The 26,840-nt window shown below is 40.3% G+C and overlaps 2 protein-coding genes across 2 annotated transcripts in view; both read left to right on the forward strand.

The window, feature by feature from the left end:
• The window catches only part of LOC145435986 (kelch-like protein 12), a 65,115-nt gene that overhangs the window by 31,246 nt on the left and 7,029 nt on the right, over positions 1-26,840 (forward strand). The window lies entirely within an intron of this gene.
• On the forward strand, positions 18,777-23,331 carry LOC145435984 (kelch-like protein 20). The gene is made up of 2 exons (XM_080313274.1): positions 18,777-20,305; positions 22,447-23,331. The coding sequence occupies exons 1-2, from the start codon at positions 19,476-19,478 to the stop codon at positions 22,784-22,786; spliced, it is 1,170 nt and encodes a 389-aa protein (XP_080169400.1). The 5' UTR covers positions 18,777-19,475; the 3' UTR covers positions 22,787-23,331.

Here is a 26,840-nt window from a genome sequence, read left to right on the forward strand (position 1 = left end):
TTCCAGGGGCAAAAAAGCATTCACCGTGCCAGGCTGTGGGCTATCGTTTTGGTGTCCCGGAGACACTAAAATTTCAGAAATCAAGAACATTTCGGCGACCAGCATTATCTACCTGTGCTTATCAATAGTGAATTGTATCCGGGAGGAAATACTACAAGACTTAAATCAAATTTTTATGGGCTAAAATTGGAAATGTCACGAAGATAATACTGAATGCCCGCTAATCATATTATGGAACCACCTTCCTCCAACTACCTATGAAAAAATCAAAAGATTCATTCCTTCAAGATCCTCCAGTGGAGGTATTTTTATTACCAATGATGACGAAAGATACTAAAGTACATGACTGGTTCACTATTAACATGCAGATCGCAGAATTGTACGACTATATATGTAAATTGAATTCAATCGGACACTACGTCACTCAGCACATAGGCCTACAAAACATTTTATTAAAATATTTCCGCGACCAATGTTTAGTCGGCATCCCTCAAAAGCTAAAACCATTCTTGTTATGCTTGCAATTGGGACAGAATCTTGTATAAACCTGTCATTGCCTGCACTATAGCAGTTGCAAAATTAAAGTCAGCACCATATCTACCATTTCTGCCTCTCTTGCGCTAAATGAACATTGAACAGAGATGCGCCGCGTTCTTGTGTTTCAATAAGATTTTTCAACTCAGAAATGGCCTACCAACCGCTATACTTACCAGCTACCACCTTATGACGACCAACACATATATGGCATTACAATAATAGAGGTGGTTACCCGAGTATTTGAACATGCCATTTGGGGTACATAACTTCAGAATAACGCGAAACAATAACTTCATATTGTTAATTCATTCGCTAAAACCTAGTGATAGCCTACCTGAGTGAGTACTGAGTAGTGAGTTGAGTAATGAGTATGTTACCTATCCACTAGTAGTGCTGTCGGTCACAACATCGCTACTTCTCAAAGCGGAGTCTCCATGCCAGCTACGTTGTAAATTGCTATGGTGCAACCAATCAGAAATTAGTAATGACACTAGTCAACACTATTTTTGTTGCCTTTGATCAGACAATTGATTTTGACTAACTTTTGGGCGCTGAATTAAAAAATGACTTCCGTTTTTCTCTATCACGTCAATTTTTTGGGTTAGGCACCCACCACATTGTCTCATAAACCCACATAATAGCATCACCGTATTTTTAATATTTTGTGTTTATTGTATAAACGATTACCAGTGAACTCGGCACTTGGTGAATTCGGCCGCACAAACTCGGCACTTGGTGAACTCGACACTTGGTGAATTCGGCCCGTGGTGAACTCGGCACTCGGGAAATTTTCTATTAAAAATGCATTAAATATGAAATATGATTTGCAGATAAGGAAGAATCACGTGCCGTGGTAGATCTCGTAGCGGTACCGGTCACCATGATTGGTTACTGGAATGTTTGCCGGTGAACTCTGCACTAATCTTGGGATACCCTAACCCCTGCTTTGACCCTAACCCACCTCCAATTCCCCTTTCCCCCAACCCTAATATTACCCTCCCACAACCCTAATATACCCCTTTCCCCAACCCTAATCTTGGGATACCCTACCCCAACTTTCACCCTAACCCACCTCCAATCCCCCCTTCCCCAACCCTAATATCCTAAGATTCCAAATCAGGTTGATGTCCTATCTATAACTTTGAAATTTTTCACACGCCAGGAAAGTCGATGTGCACAGCAGACGCGCTATCACGATGCCCTTTGCCGACAACGGATGGCATCGAAGACACTGATCTTTACAAGGAAGCGGAAGCATGTGTGCATGCTCTGGTAAGCGGGCTGTCGGCTACTTACCGACGCCTGGAAGAAATAAAGAACGCTCTGAAAGAAGACAAGACACTGTCGACTGTTATGATATATGTTGTCGGAGGATTGCCGAATAACAAAAAAAAAATTAAATGGACCGTTACGTGTGTTCTGGAATCTCAGAGACGTGTTAACAGTACATGATAATCTCTTGCTAAAAAGCAACAGACTCGCCATCAATGTTCTCTCTAAGCTGCGCACGTGCGCAAATGCGCAGTGCTGACACGGTCTCTGCGCACAGAAAATCTAATTTGCGCACAAAAAGTCCGAAGTGATGACCTTGTTTTTAGTGGTTACGCACTGTTGTCCAAGGGTATGCGCAGTGAGTTAGTGGGTCTGCGCAGTGAGTTAGTGGGGGCGCGCAGACTCGTCAAAAATTAGAGGGAACATTGCTCGCCATACCACCGCCGTTGCGCGAAGATGTTCTGAAGCACATTCACCAATCGCAACTTGGAATAACCAAGACCGGACAACTTGCAGCTCAAGCTTGCTGGTGGCCAGGTTATTCAAAAGACATTGAACATGCAGACTCAATTGCAACCGCTGTGAAAAGCATCGACGAGATCGAACAGAACCAATGATGGGGACCGAATTTCCGAAACGCCAATGGGCTAGAATTGCTGCTGATTTTTTTTCAACTGGAGGACGTTTCAAAAACCACAAGCAGTCGAAAGTACATCAATAGACTTCAATTAAACATTTGCACTGCTTTATTTGGTTGATTTAAACTGATATTGCTTCTACATGACAAATAAAGTGCGAGGTTCAGGGTCCAAATTTACGCTAATAACCTATAATTCTGTAGGTTGTCTAGTTTGATACTCGAGCAATAGTCATCAGCTAACATATGTAAGCTCCAATCTACTCTGGTATCGTACCCCCATCATCTTCCGATGTTGAGGGGCATTTTCTCCTTGTTCATCTGTGACTATGTCAAGGTTTTTAGGGAAATTATTTAGATATTTTAGCTTTTTTGAATGTCTGCTGTCCGACATAGAGATATGGCAGTCACACATGTGTATCAGGGCTACATACATATGCATCCTTATTGTCTGACCACTAGAAAACACAATATTTCAAAGCTGACACATATGATCCAATCGTGCTCGTGATATTGCAACAATTCAACGTTTCTGAATTACTCTTAATGTTTTTGCAATATTCACGAATACTAACTGAGTATGCAATTGTTACTGCATCTAAGACTTTGCCATTTTGGAGAATGGCACACTTTAGGAACCTTTTTGAGCTACCTATAGGCATTTGCCATTCACTTGACTTGTAAATCGGGATTCCTAACTCCTCCAGTAATCCATGGTAACGGTAGGCTATCATGCCAATGCCAGTGTCACGGCAATACAAAAAGTGATGGAAAGTAGGCCTACGAAGAAAAGGCTGTTTTCCTGATCGAAAGTGAGATACCTGAATTCTCTACCTTGCCAAGTAATCTTTTTTCACTTCATACGGATGTTAAAATGTTCAGAAGATTTCTATTCCAAAAGCTTGTCAGATCAATAACTCGTGATGATGGACCACTCCACGTTCTGAATCAACTTCGATTTCAAAATCTTCATCATTTGGCCTGCTATCCCTAGGATCTTCATCTTGATCCAAATTATCGAGAGTATAGGAGTTTCAGGTTACACTGGATAAGCTGAATGTGGCATAGGACCTACAGCTGATAGAAATGTTTATTTTTCTTGCCATATCCTGCAGTTTGCATCAAATATGTGTCAAATATATATATCATCGGATGATTGAATCCTCTAACCAAAAACGGGTGAAAACATCGGCCTACGTCGATACCAGTACCTTTTTCCTACATAATTCAATCGAGCCTATGAACTTTTTATATGGTAAAAGTGTGGATTTTGTTTATGATATGGAAAAGTAATATGACTAAATTCGTGAAAATTTACATATTTTGGGCATATGTCGAAGAGCAAAAAGTTGACGTGATAGAAGAAAACCTGTGGCATTTGTGGAATCAGCACCCCAAAATTAGCCTAAATCAAGTGCAAAATCAAAGTCAACAAATCTTTCGTTCAAAATTGTTGCCCAGTGTTATTTGTTAGGCGAACGCGATTGGTTTCTGACTTAGCGTTGACTTGCTCGCATCGCGGCAATTAAACAGCGATTTAACGGCATTTCCCGATTTACGTTCGCAAAGCATTTTTGGAGTATATCGGTGTGCATAGGCTATATGCCGTAAAATATCAAGGGCATAAATATATAACCTTCTATTCGTATTTAATGTAACGATTATGGGCTAGAAGTAGGCCTAATTTCAATTCCGGGCGCATACCATGATCTTTTCAATGGAAATCCACTGTCTGCCAAATGCCCAATAGTTTAGGGTTACCATACGCCCTCTTTTAAGAGGATTTTTCCAGTTTTTTACTTTTTTGTGTGTCCTTGGAGAACGCCCAAATGTCCTCTTTTTGAGATTTTGTCCTCTTTTTTTGGGAATTTAGGTTAAATATATGGCAAAATAGACTTAGATACAGTAAATCAGCACTGAAGTAACGCTCCGGCGGGTATTTTGGGAGCTGGGCCGGAAAGTTGACCTTTTTTAGTCAACCGACCACGAAGCTTGGGAAAAATTAACCATTTTTCAGGATTTTCCTCCGGTTTTGCAAAGTCTGAAAATTTTAAAAAAGTGCGCGTCCTCTTTTCAAATTTCCAAAATATGGTAACCCTACAATATTTATTAATTATTTCGATATTGTTGTTCTCGATACGATTTCGTCCAGCAATCAAGTTTATTAGAATATAGAAGTTGCCCGTTTCAAACGAATCGAATAAATTCAGAATTGTGCCGTCTCGTGATGCATCAATATTTGAGAACGAAATTCAATGCCGTGCACAACGCACCGTGTTCATATCGATTGAAACACTGAAAAATGACATTGTGCGATAATTCGGGAATGCGAGTGTATCAAGCAGACCACAAGGAATATAGATGATTGCAAACGAGGAAGTGTTCATCTAATCAGTATATCTCGTCTCTTGCGTACAGCACGAATGTGCTCTGATTGAGTAGGTCGCCTCGCGACAATTTGTTTTCTCAGTATATCGGTGTTTAAGCTGTATTGCTACATTTCCCAATTAAAGTGGGCAAAGCCTTGTTAGAGTAACGAATTTCGGTTCCCAGGCATACACAAACACACTGTCCAATTTCGCGTCCCGATTAAATAGATTATCATGAAACAAGCTCAAGAATTCTGTTGAACACGCTTATGGGCACAAATACAATTCAATTAGTTTAGACTTCAGAAAAGGAGAACGTCTATATTTGGCCGAGAGAGTAGATCGGGTATGGTGCTTCTCACCGCACGCGCGTATCAGAATCGACTACGTTTTCAACGAGGTCCCGTCGATTCGCCAAATTACTGATTACTATAGTTACTATAACGTACAAATTACTGGGACGTTCAATATTTTGCACGAGGTGGCCGCCACCTCGTAAGTTGGCGCCTATGGATAGCTATATACAGGCAGTGTTATTTTTGGCATATGTCACTTTTCAGATTATATTTTTGGCAGTTTTGGCATCGCCAGGAATTCAAATTTGTATATTGTATTTGTATCAAACGAAAGTCGCAAAACTTCACTATCCACTTTGTGTCATCAAACAGCGGCAGTAAAAACCGAATTGACAACGGTGTTGGAAAGTCAATTCACTCAATACAAAACCGACCGGCTGCTTCTGCAATATCTAATGCGAATAACGCTTCGATATTCATGCATAATTACCTGCATTCACACAGATCATATTACCACTTATGATAACAATCCAAAATCGTTGCTGATACGTTTGAATCACAGCCCTTGACTAACCAATGGTTAGTAATCACGAGTGGCTTTAATATTCAATAAAATTGAAAAATATCCAACAGGGCAAACAAAAAAACAACAACAATAAAGTAGGCCCACTCAATTTTGGCAGGCCTGTGTATGGTAGGCATTGATGGGGTTACTTCGTGGCGACCGAGGCATTTTGCACTCTGTAAATGTTATGTTCAACTGTTCATTGATGAAACTATTGTTACCATATTTTGGAATCAGGAAAGTTAATTTACTGAAATTGAAAACAACTGATTTTGAAATATTTACTGGAAATCTTGATGTGTTGACTAAAAAAGGTTATCACTTTGACTCGACTCCCGAATTACCCACTTTTTAACGATATGGTATAGGGTGCAAAAAATATTTGGGCGAAGGGGGACATTTTTTCAAAAAATTAGGACAAATCCTCCCAAAGTGTCACTGCGTGTGCATGTGCATTGTGCATTGGTTCTTTATATAAGGAAGCGCATGATGAAAAGATTTGATATAGAGAATATTGTCAGAATAAAGCAACATGGTGTGTCACCAGCAGTGTACGCACAACTTTAGTGTTGCCAGCCAACAGCTGCTGCTGCTGAATGTTCTTTCTCAATTCTTGGAAAGTTATCTAGTAATGACAGACACTTTCAACCGAGAATGTAGGGAAATATCTTTCGTTGTTCTACAACAGATTTTAATTATTTTTACCATCGCGTGATGTCACTACCAGAATTATTCATATAGTTCTAGACTTCGTTAAAATAAAGTTTCTTCATTTAAAAATTTGTCAGTCAAAAAAGTTTTTTTCAGGTCAAACTACTCCGTAAGGACAGACAGTAACAAGCACAAATAAAGATTAGTAGTACAATTCTGACATAGGCTTGCCATACGTCAGGAATTTTCCGGACATGTCCGAAATTTCACTGTTCAAACTGCGTCCGGGAGGAAATTCTAAAATATGCCCAAATGTCCGGAATTTTGAAGGCTTGAAACAGGATCAATTTTTTTTCGTAAATCAGCATAAACGATATTATTCTTTGCAGATTTATGCCACTCGGAATTTTTCGTCGCGCTGCGCGCGATTTAGTCCCGCACATTCATTTGTTTTAATATGTATGGACCACCTCCATCCTCGACAAAACATGCAATAAAAAAAAACCGTCATTTACTGAAATAAGTCGCAAGTAATCGCATTTATAGGAGACCGGTATATTCCTAGAGTCGGTGAAGGCCATTTAGATACTTTAGTCAAAGATATAGTGACTCTAAACCCGGGGTCGCTATTGCCTTCATTCTGGGGTTCGCGAAGATGTTGAACGTAATCAGCTTCCAAATTGGGGCAATGAGTCTGGCCAAAGGTGCTTACTGTTGTTCAGTAATCAGCTTATCAAATATTGAGCTTGGCCACAGAACATGTTCAAATTAGAAAAGGAGTCGCGACCATAAAACGTTGGAAACCACCGTATGTGCATTGTGCAACCTGCTGCTGCTGCGGACTGGCATTTACGCTCATATATAGTCTTTTCCGTGTGACATGACATGACTTTACGATGCATAATTACGTTCTCAGCATTTTCAGAGTCTTCATCCTCCACCAGCTCTATCGTTGACTACGTTCATGTGTGCGTAGAGAGGGTAAAAAAGATAGTAATGTATGGAAGAACCAATATTATAGTCAGATTTCTTTCACATAATTTAACGAACAGACTCATATAGATGGCTTTTATACCAGATGTAGGCCTATATAGTACCCCCCCCCCCAGAAGTTACATTGATTACTATATGATGGGCTCAAGATCAGTGTTTATTTGGATAGGAGAGGACTGAAAATGTTAATTTGGTCCTGCTGGTTACATCACACAAGCGCATAAATGCATCGACTTCACATTATAGCGGCTCCTGATCCGGCTCGTGACCACCTCTGGTTGACAGGCAAGGTTTAGCTAGTGTGACGTCATATTGACAGACAATGTGTCATACCTCATTTTATAATCCGCTAGCGGGCGCTCAAGAGTGCCTGGAATTTGCCTAAAAAAATATGGTAACCCTATTCCAACATTATGTGCGAAAACACATAATTCACATACATGACGTCGAAATATGGTCAAAATTACGTTTTTAAGGTAAAAAATGTCAAAATTTTAATTTTTCACGTCAAAGTTTTCTGTTTGTTGAGTCAAAAATAAATCGTCCTTATCATCAGCAATCCGATCACGTGGGTTGAGAATGGTTGAATATTTGACAGCTACATGTGTGAAACTATACCAATGTTATCGACGAAATTCATTCACGGGGTATAAAACAATTTCTCTCTTACTCAAAATTTCATACTTGTGACGTCGTAATTTGTGATACGATTGTGGAATGTTGATCATCATCATCATCATTGGTTTATTAGCAATTTTTATCAGTTCAATACACCACAAAAATGCGATACAATGAAAAGATAGGAAGGTGCCGAAGCGACTTGGAGTAGTTTATGGAATCAGACACCTAACTTGACCGATGCGATGTAAAGAGGAGGCATGCACAGTACACACTGAATGGAATGTAAGAGAAGATAGTATAGAAAAAAGCAAGCGACAAAAACGGGGTGGCATGTCATGGAAGGCGAGATCGATAGGTAAGGTCATGGTCCGGTAATCTTGAGGATGGACTAGTATCTATATTTGGCAGTCATTGCCTGTATTTCGACTTGAATGTGGACTTGAATATGCTCGTCGACTGTCGGATGGCCGGCGGGATACAATGTTCTTTCCAATTCTGTACTAGTTGTTGATGATTACCACTGACGGATGTCGACCGAAAATATACAGGTTCACTTCAATATGAATATACTATCCGATTGTATATTGAAGTTCTGTACCGCCAAGAAGTACTTCAAGCTCGTTCTCCCGATTACTATAGAACTGCTGAGTGGATGGAATTTCCGCGTGAAGGCGAACGCGCAGTGCGAGTTGTCACACTTTTGCACTTTCTGCTCCTCATTTTTTTCTCGCCCCTCTTCTCTCTCGCACGCATCCGTTTGAGATGAAAGAAGGAAAGAAACCAAAGCTGCAGACGGTATCAGCCTACTGCTTCATCAGTATAGCAGGTATGCAGGTAGCGAAAGTACAATTTAGAATATATATGGGGTAGCGAGTCATCTCAATCGAATTCAAAGGACAATATTTACTTCAATTCACTGCCTTGTGATCGTTGCTTCGCCTTCTGTCCTGAAACACGCAACACGCAAGGTGGTACTGCGTTTACATTTTTCATATCTGGGCATATTCATCACGACGCAATCATAAATTTTGCGAATTCCTGGCCGGTATGCGTTAGTGAATAAAGAGATTACATTTCATACTTTTTGTATGATATAATCAATTTTGTGAATTCTCACCAGGCTCGGCGTATAGCTGTATATTTCTCCCTTTGCCGATGCGAGAGCGATCGGACTGGTTGACCGCCAAGGTTGTATCGATCGTTGTTCTTATCTGATACCGAATACTGTGCATGCGTATGTATTATCGAATCACTCTTTTCGCGAACATTTCTGTGGCATTATAATTTAAATTTGGAGGCGCTTACATGTCATTGACACTCATGCAACTTCAATATGATTCAACGAAGAGCGCACAAAACCTGAAGGAAAATTATCTCCGTTTGCGATCTGTATATCTGGTCTTGCGCTAGCCGAATATTCCTTGCTAGTCATTCTAAAACTATTTCTCCTCGAGGTCGACAATACGTTCTGTTTAATATTTGGAGACAGATCGTAAAATCACCATTGAGAAGAACATTACTAATGTTCTATACGTACAAGAGTCACTAAACCATTATTCGACCTCCATTACCGGGTACCACATGAATGTGGTGTCATGGAAAATCGAATTGGAATGACTTTATCCAGACATGGCCGTGGTCGGTTAGCTCATCTGATTAGGACGTCGTGCTAATAAAACGAACGCCACGGGTTCGGTCTTCGTATTGGGCTTACTTATGCCGCGATAGCTCAGTCGGGAGTGCGTCAGTCTAAATACATGAACGTCACTCGTTCAATCTCGGGTCGCAACATGCTTTCAGGAATTTGCAATATAACCGTAGTTGTGATGAAATGTTTTTATTATAAGAAATAAGATAGGTTCACAGGATTATTAGATCGAAAATGATGACCTCAAACGTATCACCACATTAAGTGCAATATTGTGGTTTTGAAGAAATGTCAACATTCGCAGCAATTTCGGAATATCTTTGGCATGCCGCGATGTGACTTTCGGTCTCAATCCCATATAATCAATGAACGATGAATGTAATGGGCAAAACGGAGATGTTGAGAATGAACCCGCACCCCAACCATGTAAAAAGCGTGCGTCCCCTCACCTTCAACTCCATCACAACAAAGTCGAGATTGTGACTTTTGGTGATCTCGAAGTTGTTGTTGCTGTTATTGTCTTGGATATTCATGGTGTTTTTCTACCACATGGTCATTTACACCAGGCCGATTCCACCAGGCTTTTATTATGATTTCTTAGCTGACAACTTGCAGCAAGCTAGGGTTACCATCAGAGGTGGCCAGTAACGAAGTACTTCTACTTTTTGGAAGTACTCAAGTAGTTTTCCTATACTTCTGGTACTTACACAAGTAGATCTGATTTTCTCTACTTCTACTTCGAGATATTTTTACTTACTTACTTTTCGCTTTTTTCAGTTTGTCAAGTAGAAGTAGTTTAAGCCCTCAATAAGAAAGATGGCCTGATGAATTTCGGGGCTGTTTTCACGGAGTACCAGCATTTATAATATTAATAAAAGTCAAGATAAGCCCAGAAATTTTGCTGCGCTTCGCGCTATCTCACAATACAGTACAGATAATTTCGTGACAAACGCGAACAACGTGATGGGGGGTCGTTTTATCACCCTATGGGAGCCCATAACCCACGTTTTTTGGGCCGGACGAGGTGCTGTTTCGTTCCTGCCAACGGGCATACGCCCGAAGATATTTAATTATTATTGAGTGGTCCTACCTTCTCAAACACACCTCACTCAGCTCTACCGGCAAATCTGATTACGTGAGTAGAGAGAAGATGAAAAGTGATAACAATATATGCAATTCCCGATCATACTGACCGATGAAATCATGAATTCTAGAAATTTCCCGCGCTTCGCGCGCTTAGGCGACAAAAGCTGATTCTCTGAACAAACTCCCAATGAATATGATGAATAGCCGTAAAAGTGGATCGCCGGAGTAGGGTCATGGAGTGACAAATATGTTTTCACGAAATATGAGTGAATATAATTTAGGTACCGGATTGCTTGGTTCCGCTCACACCGCATTGTCGCCCATATCAAATATTACATCACAGTAAATATGGTCCACCATAACGTTTGAAACTACCGTCTCGCAATCGAGCAATTAGCCTACCTATCATTTCGTAATCTAGCAGCCAATGACGTGTCCTGCTAATCTGGAAAATCCGGCTTTTTTTAACGTTGCACCCGTTTTAGCAGATCACCTTCGAAGTTTTATGGACAAAAGACATGAAATATATTTTACTCTTTTTAGAAGTGGTATTTGTATTTCCATGTCCATTCCGAGTATCAATACTTATTTGCATCCGATGATGCGAAAGAATGCTTATTCTGTCGAAAATCGATACCTCCTGGGATGCATCAATACGAATCAAGCTCTCTGCCCTGCACCTTTCGCAGCTTTTGACAGTCCATGTGAACGAATTAAGACTGTTTTCAAAACTACTTACTGACTTACTTGAGTAGATTTAAAGTCAGTCAGTTCTACTTCTACTTCAAGCAGTTTTAGGTGACTTATGGAAGAAGTACTTCTACTCGTACTTGAGTATATTTTTTCGTCGCTACCTCTACTTCTACTTCTACTTGAGTAGCTTTCCTGACTACTTTGACCACCTCTGGTTACCATACGTCCTATATGAAGACGATATATCCTCTTTTTCAATAATTTGAAAGGGTCCACGGAGGACCCCTAAATCTCCTCTTTTTGGGGATTTGTCCTCTTTTTCTAGAAAAAGTGTTGAAATGCGATCAAAAAGTGGACTCCGACGCAGCTAACATCAGATTTTCGTAAAAAATCGGGTAAATCGGAAGTCGAGTCAAAGTATTGAGCTTTTTTTAGTTAACATGGCACTGTCGGTCGAAAAGTTTTCAAAATCACCAGGTTTCTTTCCCGGAGCTTCCAGAATTTTTGAAAAGTGTCCTCTTTTTCGTATCTCAAAATATGGTAACCCTCAGCATGGCCCACATCTCGGCACCGCTTACACGGATCATCAGCTGGCGAGGAGGAGCCTAGATAAACCCCCAACACTTGGGAAGAAATTCTGGAGTCGACCTCGGTCGGACTCGAACCCCAACCCATTGATGTGGAAAGTGGATTAAACCAAAACCCGATCTCGCCACTAGAGCCTCGCCTTGCATTGTGGCAATGAGAGGTGTGCAGTTGGATCTTGCACTAGTTTTGGGTCTTGCGATCTTGCGTTAGTTTTGGATCTGAGAGCTCGACAATGCATAGGACGACGATTATTCCGGAGAGATACATTCATCATAGGCTATATGTTAGTTTGGTAACGGAATAGGTTGCAAATAGTTTCACAAAAGATGAATGCATGCGTTTATAAACACCAGATGGAAATGACTTGCATTCTATTAATCAGTTCGACAATCGATTTCAATCTGTCCTACAGGAATTACAACACATGAATAAATATCATTGGTCAACACATATTTTTAGGCATACGAAGTAAGAGTGGTTTTGTGAGTTCTGGAGGGCACTGATTCCGAATATGACCCTAGTTTTTTCAAATTGGCTCTTGTTGTGAAGATAACCCATCGGGCTATTTTGACCAAAATCTCCCATTTTCGCGGTAATGACTACATAAAAAATCGGCTCTGTCGTACTATAAAGTTCAAAAATTCAATCTACTCGTTATTTTTACACGCAGAAGACTCTTTAAAATGAAAATACAGCAGGGTTCTAACCAAGTCATAAATCTCCGAGTCACAAGTCAATCTCACTTTTATAGTTTTGACTCTCGAATCAAGTCGAGTCATTTTCAATTCATTACCGAGTCCAGTCCGAGTCCAAGTCATCGAGCAGAGGTTCAAGTCCGAGTCATGGTATTATGACTCGAGTCCGAGTCCGAGTCATTCTGTTGACTGCTCATTTTCCAGTTAAAGTCTTGTTAAACCCCCTTTTATAACTCTGTTTGGTGATATCGATGTTTCGCATTTATAGAAGACTAATTTTCCTCACTTTTAACAGTTTCTATGGTCGCATTTTCAAGTACCAGTAACAATAGACGAAATCCCAATAGGGTGGATACTTTACTTGTTCTTCGAAATTACAATGAAATGTCGGTCTTGGCCATCTGAGTCTCGAGTCATATGACTTGGTTCGAGTCAATCGTAATGACTCGAGTCCAAGTCGAGTCAATACGCAGATTGACTCGAGTCGAGTCGAGTCATTTCCGTATTTTGAGAAAATGACTCGAGTCAAGTCGAGTCATCATAAAATCGTAACTCGAGTCTGACTCTAGTCGAGTCATGACTCGAGTCCTTACAACCCTGAAATACAGCAACAGCACTATATTATGGGGTAATTGATTTATCATAGTTATAGACTTTCTCGGATATCATGTACATAAATAAACTCCAGCCATGTATAATAAGGATTTACCTAGATATTCAAATAACGTGGCATTAATTCAATCAGATTTACGTCAACCACCTATTGTAAGCTTGAAATAATCTGTTGGAATATAATAGTATTGATATATTTTAAATTACAATTGTTCTTTGTACGATTTTCCCCTGTAAGCTATTTCGTGAAGTTTCTCGAAAGGTTCCGGCAATGGTCTGACATAATATGTTCAATTGCTCATTTCATCTGCCCTGATATCTTTCTTTTGTTGTTCTGATGTCTTGGTAGAACCTCTCCCCTTGCTAATCAACAAGATGATCTGGAAATATGGCAATATGACTGAACAGGAAGTGAGCTTTTATGCTCATGATTGTGCTCAAGTTTTCGATATTCAGATACGAATTTTCAGACCAATTGTTTGTAGTTGGATGCTATGTGATCATCTATAAGAAGTTTTATTTGCTACATCCTAGGAGAAACTAAATGCAGTGAACTCCTTTCTAATGTGAAATTGGAATCTTTCATCGGTATTCGAATATACCAGATACCAGATTTAAGCTTCTCGTTTGATAGGATTACTAGGTATACCCACTTTGTTGACTCAGCGGATAATTATCCATTTACCAGAGTCCGAAGAATTGAGACGTATATGAGTATTGTAGTTAAGCCTTTAGGTCAAACTTTACAGCTTTATACTCCTCTTTAATCTTGGTAGAATGACTAATTGATACAGAACAATATGTAGGCTATTTCCGTTGTGCAAGGGTACAATTTTTAGGCTGGACAAACTGCCTTTTTGATGAACAAATATTTCGCATCATGTCATGTTAATATTGATAGAATGACTAAGAATGACACGAGGGTTTTTCATAGTAGATATTTAGGTATTTATGCGCAGTTTAAAATTAGAAAAATTGCGATTTTCCTCCTACCAGTGAAATATTTAAGGGCAAATACAGTAATTTTGGGCTTTTTCAGGGGTATAAATAATTAAATATCTTCTGACAAAGAGCCAATCCGACAAAACTAATGTGATATTCGTAATCAGCAACCTCAAAAACCCCAGAAACGGCTCTCGGATGTTCTGCCTACATTTTTTTCATTCTGTTTACCAGTTTTTGTTATGTAAATAGAAGGGATGCAGGAAGAATGCGAAAGTTTAGGATATGCCGCCCGAGGAGCGGACCCATGAAATGCAAGCAGCACACAACATCGACCCGAATCTGCGTCGGTTCTATCAAATGTGCCCACGATACGACATTCCCAAAGGCAAAGTCTTATTTGGTTTATCACTTTATCTGGTAATGGAATTGGCATTATTCGCCAAATTCTCAAGGTCAAAGTCTATTTGGTTTACCTGCTGGTAATAACATGCTAAGTGGTAACACAGGCAGACATTTCCCATGTCAACTCAGTTTACAATATTATCTTATTACATTAAACAAGTCGCCTTGTGCAATTGTGCATTCGAGCAATTTCGTCGAGCTAGTGCAGACGACCGGACGTGTCTGGTTTGATTACGCTCGCGCACGAGACTGATAGTAATTGAAGGCGTTGTTCTCAACCACGAACTGGTAGAGTTCAGCTTAGCAAAGACCAAAAGACGGTGTTGGATGAGGAAGATATAATAAAGAAGATATGGCCTTTGCTGCTGGAAAACTTGGCAGGATAGATCAACGACTTGTTACGAAAGAATCAAGATCAGTTACAGTAGATTGCCACCATCAAGAGCAACACCTCCGAGATATCTGCAAAAATGGACAAACAGAGGTCGAAGCTAATCGAGAAAGTACAGAGAGTGTATTTAATCGAGTTGACAAGCTCCACCGCATATCTCGCCTTGATTTATTGGAATATCAAGGCGTTGCAATAATGAAAGAAAACGAGGATACGAAGAAAGTTGTTGTGGATATTTGTAAACGATGAGGGTCAGATTAGACGAAGAGGACCTATTGTGCGTTGTGCCGCCGCAAACCCCTCCGAGATGCTACAAAAACATCCATATTCCTGGTGAAATTCCTTGATCGAACTACTCGAGATGAGATCTACTTTGCTAGGTTGAAACTTCGGGCAAATGCCAGGTCAACCTTTATCGCGGAAAAAACCTCACCGAAGGACCTGAACGTTGTTTTAAGAAGCCAGCCAAAGGAAAAAGATGCATAAATTTGGTGTCCTATGGACTAGAAATTGAGAAGATCTGGGATAAGAAGAATGTTGACTCGTCAGCATTTCTAAGTGATAAACAGTGATTTACAGAAGATCATGTGATCAACTACTCTCCCTCAAGCAAGCTATACATAGTAAGCGCATCATTTTCAATTTATTTATTTATTGATATGCGTTTACCCAATTATTCGTTTGGTCTTGCTAGTGGGTGACATCATGACAAACATAGTAACAATGTACGGAATGTTTGCAACCTTCATCAGACCTCCGCGAAGGTGTTGATTTGTCCACCGAAAGTTTCAACTTAAACGATGTTAAGAAATACAAATATGTTTGCCTATACATAAAATGACTGATATCTTATCAGGGTCCTCTACCTCACATCGACTCGCAATAAGCCACTGTAATATGAAATCACTCCCAAAAAAGTTTATGATGATCTGTCTGAAATCGTAACTTCGCTGAATAGTATGCTAACTCCCGTCGATATTTCTGAGACCAAACTCAAATCTGATCCAATTTCGAATATGCCATTGGGTGGATTGGATATATGTTCATTCACTCACCGACCCGTTACAATGCTTGTGAATGGGAATTTTATCAATTCGGATGTGCGGGTCACTGGGCTACAATTTTGCGTGTCGAGACTGTGAGCAGCTATGGATCAATTTGGATGGTTTCCAGGAAAACAGATCCATAGTCATTGTGATCATTTATAGACAAGACACCCTAGATTTAGCGTGGATGACGCCACCGACGAGCTCAGATGTAATGAATCAACCTTGTGTAAAATTAATAAAAAATCGAAAGATTGCATTATCATCAGAGATCTTAATAATAACCTTGAAGCAGAGAATAACTCGACTGTGAACCGATTTATCAATATGTTAAGATGCTGTAGCTTCGTAGCATTTTTATCTCAACCGACTAGGTATTCGGGTAGTTCTTGTACTCTTGTTGCTCATGTTTACACGAATATATTCAACCGGGAAATTCAACCGTATGTCTGTTCATTAGAGGTGCTAAAAAAAAAAAAAATTCAAATTTCATTGGCTTAGATTGTCAAATCGTCAGGTTACCTAAAAAACGTTGTACACCAAATTTGACGCAATTCCAACCAGTATATGCCGCGGTCAGCCAAATTTAAATTTCATTCATTTTTGAAATAATAGTATTTACGGTGGCAAATTTCGTCACTCCGATATGACCAAATATCGTGTTCCAGGTATACCTGAAGACTGAAGAGGCAGGGATGTCTTTTCCACTCTTTTTGATCTTCACACGGGCCTATGGTGGAGTTTTGATGAAGACATCGCCAGTAAACGAATGACACGGATTAGCTGGAAATTAGTCCGTACTTAATTCAAATAGCTACGTTAAAGGATGGTGAGATCATTTTTAAATATAGAGTACTTTACATACTCAAATTAACGGCCACGAAAAGGAAATGAACTGACAAAAAGCTGGTAAAACACGGGTAAATGTATCTCTCAAGTGATAGTCAATATCTATGTTCTTTGTGGGTCCAATGTAGATTTCTTCACAATACAATTTGATATCATGATATTCTATCATTTGCTTGTCAGCACTCCTATATAGTACTCTATCCGGCGAATTATAAGACTAATGGGCATCGTGACAGATCTTCTTCATATTGAAAGTTATCGTCCTCTCTCCACGCCATCCTCCATATTCACTGAATACCATCTGGTTGTATCCACATATCGTGGTAATAGGCCTATACCAATACTTTTTATTACTCTGTGACAAGAAGAGGTTTCAGGTGATATTGAAAGGCCAGCAAATGACTAATGTGCCCTATTAGCTCAGTGGGTTACCATTTGGTTTCCCTGAAGCCCGCAAAGTTACGAGCACATGAAAATCTCAAGTATCAACGCTTATGTGAAGTAGCCTACCAGATATGCTTTTTCAACTCATAAATACTATTCATTGGGATACCCCATTTTCAATAGCAATCAGCACCATTTATAACGCCCTGGATCAGTCAATGTCAAGTAGCAGAGAAATATTCGAACACTTGGCTGCTGAGGGATGCAATTGATGTATCCGTGGATTAGATTTTGAGAATGGCGACTTTGCAATCAGTAAAAACTTCGAATCAAGGCAGAGAGACGGTGGTATGCCCTGCATAACTGGGATCGCGCACAGCAATTTCAACATAATCATTATATCAATTGTGATCGCAGCTAGTGTGCTAGTTCCTGACCCGTCCAGTCGCCGTCACTTTGAACTGCGTATTTACAGGCTACATACAACGTCTGAGCGGCATTTCCATTGCTTCACATAAGAGTTGATACTGTGCTTTATATGCTCGAAAACTCTGGGTCATCTGGGTGTCTTTCAATATCATCTCAAACCCATGGTCAAAGTATAATTGATAGGATCGGCGCTCTACTAAGATGAATAAAGACGATATTACGGTATAGTCACCGAATATCGCGAATGACATTAAATGACAATAATACAATAACTTCTAATTGGAGGAAAAATTGTGGTGAATATAATGAGCCGCGAGATTCCTCGAGCACCCTATCGATACACGACCCTAATAGGTATTGACTATCGCTTGAGACATATATGTAACCGTATTTTACCTGCTTTTCAGTCCATTTCCTTTTCGTGGTCGTTAATTTCAGTGTGTAAAGTACTCCATTTGGAAATTGTCTCGCCATCCTTTTAACGTGACCATTTCAATGAAGTGGCACAATTTCCAGCTGATCCGTGTCATATCTTTTTTTTTTTAATTACTGGCAATGTCTTCTTCCAAACTCCCCCATAGACCATTATCAAGATCAAAATAAGTGGAAAAGACACCCCTGCCTCTTCAGGCATATCTGGAACACGACTTTTGGTCATGTCGGTGTGACGAAATTTGCCACCGTAAAGACTAGTATATCAAAAATGAGCAAAATTCCAAATTGACTGAACTCGGCGTCTATTAGCTGGAATTGAGTCAAATTTGGTGTGTAACGATTTGTTAGGTATCCTGAAGATTTGACAATAAAGCCGATGAAATTTGAAAAAAATAGTTTTTCTGAACACCCCTAGTGTTCTTATGTAATATGAACACTTGCCTGTTTTGCCATCGTTGATTTCAAAACTAGCAATTGTAAACCCTTGCGTTATTATAAACGTGACCTCGGTAGTATTGATCATGCCCGATTTGCCATTCTAGAAATTGCACTCGAATAATTTAACTTGTCTCAAAATGATTAAGTAGAAGATCTCTTCTAATATAGCCGGTTCCAACATTTCGAATATAGCATAGCCGATAGTCCCTACCCGATGCTATTCGAGAACGAACCTTCAACGGATTTGAACAATATCTGGTATACTATCTTCCGGACGCTTCTAATCAATATGTTGGTCAGTGAATATTTGTGCATTGTTTTTTAGGATAGAGCTTTTACATGTAGGCTATGACGCGTGTTCACCAATTACTTTTTTTGTGCTTCTGAAATTGACAAGTCTGTTATTTTCTGTCTCGTCAATGAGGCGGTGAGATATAATCTGTCGGCTCTATAGTAAGTAATTGACTAGCTAGATAGATGAACGTCCGGTCGTATCGTCCCTATTCTGACTATACAGATTATTCGAAATATTCAAGTCTCCCCGACGAATTAAATAAACGATATCCCTATCTAATGTCACTAAATTTACCTAAACATGTGTTGAAGCCAAAGTGAGTATCTCATGCACAAATGTTTTTACGTCTCTCATTTGACTAACACTCTGGGCATAGTTGTTAACCTGCATTAGTGACTTCTTCGGCCAAATCTGGGAACAATCGGCTACATATCTGGCTATGTGACAGCAGCCAGCATCTGCTGAAGTGGCGAGATATTCATACACTTGCGATATCTTCATCGAATTGTATTGTATGAATTACAAACTCTTTCAAGCTTGAAAATACGTGTTCATTTCGGAACCGCTTGGATTTATTCTTCACTTATAATTTCAAAAGATGGCACAGGCTGTATGTGTAAATGTGGCGGAGCATGCGACTGAAATACTGTCGCAATTGCGCCGAATGCGACAAGGTTGCAATCATTGTGATTTCATAATAAGAGTCCAAAATGATGTCTATCACACCCACAAAAACGTGCTGTCGGCAGGGTCGGGGTATTTTCGAGCCATGTTCGAGCACAACACGAAAGAGAGGCAGGACGGGGAGATCACTTTTAAAGATGTGGATTCCGAATGTGTGAAGAACTGTATCGATTTCATTTATTCTGGGGAATTTGAAATCCCGGCTGGAAAGATTAAGGATCTCCTACACATCGCAATCATGTTGCAATTGGACGGAGTAAAAACAGCTGTAGCTGGTATTTTGGTGGAATCGATGAATGCGGAAAATTACTATCGGACGACACAAATAGCAGATATGTACGAACTGAGAGATGCCATAGCGGAATGCCAACGTTTTTACAAAGAGAACCTCATGGAAATCGCAAACCAATCCGGATTTCGAAATACGCCACTATCCAGACTTGCCAATTTTCTGCAGGATGACGATTGCAAATATTCAGAGGAAGAAAAGCTGACCATAATACTTCGGTGGGGAGAGAAAAATCCGGAAGCCAACAGCGATTTACTCGAATCAATTCAGCGATTTAAGTTGGAGAAAGTCTCGTCCACTTTTCTGATTAATCTTGTCAAAGCCAACCCAGTTGTGAGCAATGACTGGATGATATACAAATTCTTCAATAACCGCATTGTCGAGACGTTGGAAAAAATGATCAAAACGAGGGAAGCAGCGTCCAGTCCAGCATCTACACCAATCTCTAGGAACACGTAAGTACACAAAATCTTCTGGACGGACACCGAAGGGCCGTAGAGAAAATGTGCTGGGAAAAATTTCATAACGTTGTTGATTGCTAGTACTCGCAGGCGATTAATGTGGTGGGAATCGATTTTAATCATTCTAATCTTATACTAAGCCTACCGTGGATTACGCCCTTGAAACTATTTGTATAGTTAATATCTCCCTAGAAGTTGGCTACTTTCTAAAGGAATCTAAACGGAGACGACCAACCAGGTGGCGTGATTAAAAAATTCCAACTGATGCTCTTTTCTCGGACGTTGTGTGAAAGGCAAAATATCGAATTGATTATTATTTTGTTGCTGTGAGTTGCTTATTAGCTCAGTGGTTCTCAACCCCCGGTGCCGGTCTGCGACGACTTTCCTACCGGTCCGCCAGGAATATTTCAATCTTATACCTTAATTTCAAAATGCAATATGTTGAAGGCTTATCCATTGATAAACTTCCTGAGGTAACATTAGGTCTGGGAAGATGTTCGATTTCACTCGAAGTTCCAGCTGTGTCATTTGACGACACGTGAGCGACGAAGTGCGAGCTGACTCGCTAAACCGCGCAGTTTGCACGATCATTCGTTTTCGATTCGTTCATTTTGTGCCGGACCGTAAACTGTCGTACTCCATACCCCCCTCCCAATTGAGAGAGGCCGAGCTTGAAGGAGGGTCAAACTTATTTCGTGAGTGAATATAAAGTATACAGTTTTTTAAACTCAATCCAAATATTTTCAATTTTTTTGCGCGCCTTGCGCAATTGCGCAATTTGGCGTCACTAAATGTCTTGATTACTGGGTGCCGTTCCACCAAGAAATACCCATGATTTTTTTCAATAGGCATTTTGACATCAAGTATTGCCGCGCCACGACGCACCAATACATAATTCAGTTTAGGCTATAATGGGACTCCAAAAATTGTGCCAAAAATTCCACGGGACCCCGAAAAGTGTGCAAAAATTCGCCAGCGAGATTCCCTTGGTCGAAAAAACGGCCTTTCTTTACCTAAAACATCTAAATACAGATATGTCTAATTGTCCATAGGTACCTAAATGGCTGTCGCCGAATCTAGCTGTCCTCGCAATCTGTACCCCAAAGGACGAATGCCATCCCACAAAAAAAAAACTTATTAGCTAGCGAAGAAAAGCCAGTTTGGGATGGTATGCGTCTTTTAGTTTAGTACGCTTGTGCCATTTTAATATCTAGGCCTACTCAATATTTTACAGACAGCAGGTCACGAAATAATGACGTGTCTTGTCCAAGACGACACCAAAGTCATTTCTACGGAAAATTTGACAATTCTAAGAGAAAAAAATTATAACAGTTATAATTATATGCTTCGTGCGATTAACCTACATATGCTTTGTGCCAACACTGAACAGATTGAATGTGCTCAAAGGTAGTGGCGAAAACATCCATCCAACTGCAGGGGGCCCGAGATCAACAGTTGTTGGGGGTGGGCAGACCAAATGCCTTTTCGGCCCTGATTTTGTGGATGTCCGAGTATACCTGTTGTCAGGTGTTTTCGTGCCGTACATAGTATTCGTAGTAGCCAGAGTAGCCTAGCCTAGATTTGGTCGTATTGGGAAATGAGCAATGTAGCACGACAAGGTTGCTTGGTTCTACTCCGAAACGCTTCTTCTCTCGATATTGTAGAAGAGAAGATTATTATTCAAGTTGGCGTAGTCGGTTAAATCCACGGCCATCGGCGCGACATAATTGTAAATGACTCTCGGTGGTGGACTCGGCAGACTCGCAACCGTCAAAACTCATGGGATCCATCATGAACTGAACAGAATTAATTACGATCGAAACCCTCAAAATGTCAACCTCTATCACCATATACTTGCAAAACACGGTTGCATACTTTACATTTTGGTTAATTACAATTTTTGAAATTCAACCGGTCTGCCAAAGATTTTTTTTAATTTTGCCGGACCGCGAGGTCAAAAAGGTTGAGAAACACCGTATTAGCTTGTACGTATAATGCTCGCTTAAAAGCTCACCATTAACACCCATTGCCGTCTATGAATCGAATCAGTCTGGCAATGGATTCTGACTTGCCCTCTGGTAATTACGATTTATGAATTATAACAGCCTAAACCATTCTATTTGTTCAAAATATAGGGAGGACACAGGAAGGAATGTAAAAGTTGGCGTTAAGCCTTCCGTTTCCGGGGACCAAGGTAACAAGCTTGGAAGCAACGCAGAACTGCCACGCGGAACTGCCGGTACGGCCTGCACTCCACTCAAGCGACACGAAAACTTGGCACGTGATCAAGTGAAAAACGCTAAGACGAGTGCAACCGGTGCACATTCCACAGCAAAATATTTATTCGGGGGACCTGTTCTACGCATAGGTCAAGATTCACCCAGTGCGTATGGTAGACTCGCAGCAAGTGATTTAACATTTGGAAACCAAGGTCAAAGTTTTGCCGGTAAAGGCACCAATGCGCCATACTTTTAAGAAAGTCCAAGCTCATCTGGTGTGCCCATCGTAAAACACGACGAGTTGCCCTCATTCGCACATTCCCAGGTCAACATTGGAAATGTCAAAGGCGTTGGAAATGTCAAATTTTAGCATGTTTTCAGTTGATGTGTAGATGCACTAGTCTTTCGTGTCAGTAAAGTTTTGCTATATAGCAGTATACAGTACACCGGGAATTTTTGACACTTCAAGGTACACTCTAATGTTGCTTGAATAAAGGCAATGCTTTCGGAAATCGACCAACATGACTTTAAGTGTGGAATTCTGTGATCGAAATGTATCTAAATTAGCTTCAGAACAGTTGTTGAACATTGAAATATTCCATAGCCATTTCATCGAATTTCATGTTCTATATAGGCTAGTCATACACTGGTTTACAAAAAATGGAAAAAGTTTTGCGGTTTAATGTTGATGATCGATTCAGGGTGGAGTTTTGGTTGCTAAATCCAGCGCTGAGCTCAGAATTGCTCTATCACACCGTTTTTTGTTTTTGGTATGCATTTTTCTGAATTTCATGAATTCATAAAATCGTTAGTGGACACAGTAACAGATCAAAGATTGTCATTTAGATTGCCTATGATGAAACCTGGGGTGAATGTTTTGTCGTAGCACAGTCGAGTTTTCTACAAACTTTAATTCGGTGGTATCCTGCTATTCTCAATCACAATCTTTTTTCGAATTCCAACAGCATGTATGGACTGGACACATAGTACTTTCATAGGTAGCACTTGGAAGTTCATACTTAGTTACCAAATACATCTGCATACATCTGGTATGCAGACATAATCGGCCAATACTTTCTGTGACCGCACTTTCCTCGTTAGTAAAACGTAAACATTGTAGGCCTACACCAGTGGTTCTCAACCTTTTTGGCTTCGCGGACCCCTTTTGACCGTCAAGGACCCTCGCGGACCCCCTCAAGTTTTAGTTCAATTTTAGCTCTATTATGGTGCAACCTTCATCTGTCTCGTGCAAATATGAACTGTAGGCTTGTGATAAACAACATAGTATTGTTTTTTTCTTGAAGATAACATCATACTATTTATGAAGATATTGGTGGACTTATATTACTTCAAAGCTAATTTTGCTGCTGTATTTCTTGAAGTACGTGGTCGTGTCTATGTGCGTCTTTGCTTGGATATGAACAAGGAGTGGCGAAAACCATTTCCGCAAAGATAGATGGAGGCTAATGCAATATTAACACATAACGCTTCCGACGATACTTTTGGTGTGATCGCAACATTTATGGCACCAAAATGAAGAAACACATATTTTATTAACATATCACGTCCAGCATCTAGCGCAGGGACGGGCAACATATGGACCGCTGGCCGGATTCGGCCCGCGACGGCATTTTGATCGGCCCGCTGAGAGTTTCTGCCGTCAAAGTGAAATCCTAATCTAAAAGTATAGACAAATTTTATGCTCCAAAGAACGGATCTAAGTTTTCCAACCTGAGAAAGACTGTCATGAAACGACTTGTTCTGTTCTGGTTAAATTATATATTTACGAACAAACATTGTCGACCAGGAACAATTGAACATTAGCAAGACAAAGCTGCATACCAATATAACTGGTGATATGAATCTCAGGGTTGCAGGGTAATGCTTTGATAACAACGAAACACTCCTAGTTCATCAAAAAATCAGCCTTGTCGATAGGGCATCCGCAATAAGAATGCGCAAAATCTGATAGCCAAACTTTAACAGCAGGTATATCATTGTCCGATTTATGACGAGTGTCAGCCGAAAATATTCGGGTTCATTTCAGTATGAATATACTATTCAATTGTATATTAAAGTTCTGTACCTCCAAGAAGCTGATCCCTGCATTGGGACATATTATGGAAATACTTCAGAAATTTTTATTTCAAACGACTGTTCACTAATTTAATGAGACTGACAACTTCAAACCGAGAAGGTTTCGCAGACATTACGAAGTCACCCTGATTGCGTTACTATCCCCATATTTTATTTTTTCCACAAACCCCAACAAAACGTCTCTAAACAGCAATATGTTTGTATCAACAGGTTATTGGAAAACTGGCAATAAAATGAGCTTCCCCAATACGATAGTTCATGTCAGACGATTATTATGATGATATGAGGCATGAGGTTTTAGCAGTTGTGGTGCGAAACTGGCTCATGCTTTCTCAAATTAAAAAATATAATAAAAATTAGTTTATCAACCATTTAAAAAATTTAGAGGTCTCGCGGACCCCCTGAAATTGCTTCGCGGACCCCCGGTTGAGAACCGCTGGCCTACACGATAATCATAACATGGGCCATACAACGAAAACAATTGTGCGCTGTGGCAAGTGACCCAAATAAATGTTCATATAAGCTTGTTCTGGAACATTAAAATAAACCTAATGCTGTCTCCTTATCCAAAGAACAGAACTGCTTATCGTGCTAAACTTGCACTTGCGTATATATATATATATATATGCCCATTTTGCTAATCATGCTGACTGAACTCGAACTTTTACAGGTATGCATCCGGAGACTGTCTATGTATAGTCAACATTGCTACTCAAGTAGAAGTAGAGGTAGCGTCGTATATTTCGAGTCATGAATAGTAGCAACCTTCAAGACATCTCGAAACTGCTTCAAGCAGAAGCAAAAAATTAAAGATATGAAATGTACTCAAGTAAGCAGTGTCAAATAATATTTTGGTCGTGGCTTCGCAATGCGGTTATAATGACTGTAGGCTTAATCGCGTTTGAGACCTGATCGATTTTTTCAAGGATACGCCTCACTTTATTCAAGATATCTTGCATTGTAGCGGTCATGGGAATACGTATTTCTCACAATAACTAGGCCTACCACACTATCTACACCGCTGCGTCATTTTTTCAGCACCCCATAGCGTCCCAGTGCCACACGACTCGCCCCATCAATATTCAAATCGCTTTCATGAGGGGCTCGCGACTAGTTGAAGAACCACTGCTCCACTGGAACATAACGTATGGTGATACAAACAATGTCGTTCAAAACTTCGAGATAATATCTATAACACGTCTAACAACTTTGAACACCCTAGGCTAAGACGTATCTAAATCACGGGCGGCCAACCCGTGGCCCGCGATGTGATTTTTGAAATGGGTAATATCAAAAATCAAATCGAAAATGGATTGCCCAGACTGTGAACTTGTAAGACCAACCAAAAAATGATTAGTCTGGCCCAGGGGCGTCAAACATGCCACTCGGGTCGCGGGCGGACCAGTCACATTATTCCGAAAATGTTACCTCAAAATCCATGTCTGTGCTGTCCACTGAAATACTCAAATATATACAGCCTAAGGATCATAGGGTTCTATTCTATCAGCACCTTTATTCGCAAACAATAGCATTGGAAAAACGACGATGATTGATCGGCCGAATACAGTTGAATAAATTACTAAAACAGTGACTTTAACGACGATATACGTTGGTATATCGCTATGATCGCAAGTGGCCTGTTTTAGTAGGCCATGGGTCGTAATCTGACAATCGTCCTGTGTATGCGTTATGAGGTATACACGAGATTTAATACTTATGTGATATTTGTTGAATTTCACTCAACGAAAAATTTTCTTCGCGCTCCGCGCGAATACCGTTGGCTAGTTTTATGATTTAGAGGTCACCGTGTTTGAGTAGCCAATAACTGAAACGCACAAAAAAGTCGCTCCTGCAACATGGCTTGATCATGTATAAATGTGGAAATCACCGTCTGGGACGCTTGGGGTGCTTTACTGTGGAGGTGTGCAACAGGCGGGTGCTGGATTATAAAACACGTGTATTTCGAGGCCAGCAGTCCCTTCCGCGCCGGAACATATGAGCACATGAAGTTCTGGCCAACATACGGCTGGGCAAGATGCAGTTCCAACAAGTTATGCGGTGATACTGACGTATCACACGGTGCAGGGTATGTAGGCTACTGCTGTAGTGACCATGTTTGGCTCTGCCTACCCATGTGGGGAGAAAAATATGGCGCACACTCAGAGGTGGTCAAGGTAGTCAAGAAAGCTACTCAAGTAGAAGTAGAAGTAGCG

This window comes from Botryllus schlosseri, chromosome 3, assembly GCF_051294905.1.
Source record: "Botryllus schlosseri isolate E-star chromosome 3, Bs_hap1, whole genome shotgun sequence".
Lineage (NCBI taxonomy): Eukaryota > Metazoa > Chordata > Ascidiacea > Stolidobranchia > Styelidae > Botryllus > Botryllus schlosseri.

Bases quoted from the DNA above. Each gene is read 5' to 3' on its own strand.
- LOC145435984 (XM_080313274.1), top strand. From the start codon at position 19,476: ATGGCACAGGCTGTATGTGTAAATGTGGCGGAGCATGCGACTGAAATA. The intron at 20,306-22,446 runs GTAAGTACACAA...TTCAAAATATAG, and splicing joins ACACCAATCTCTAGGAACAC to GGAGGACACAGGAAGGAATG.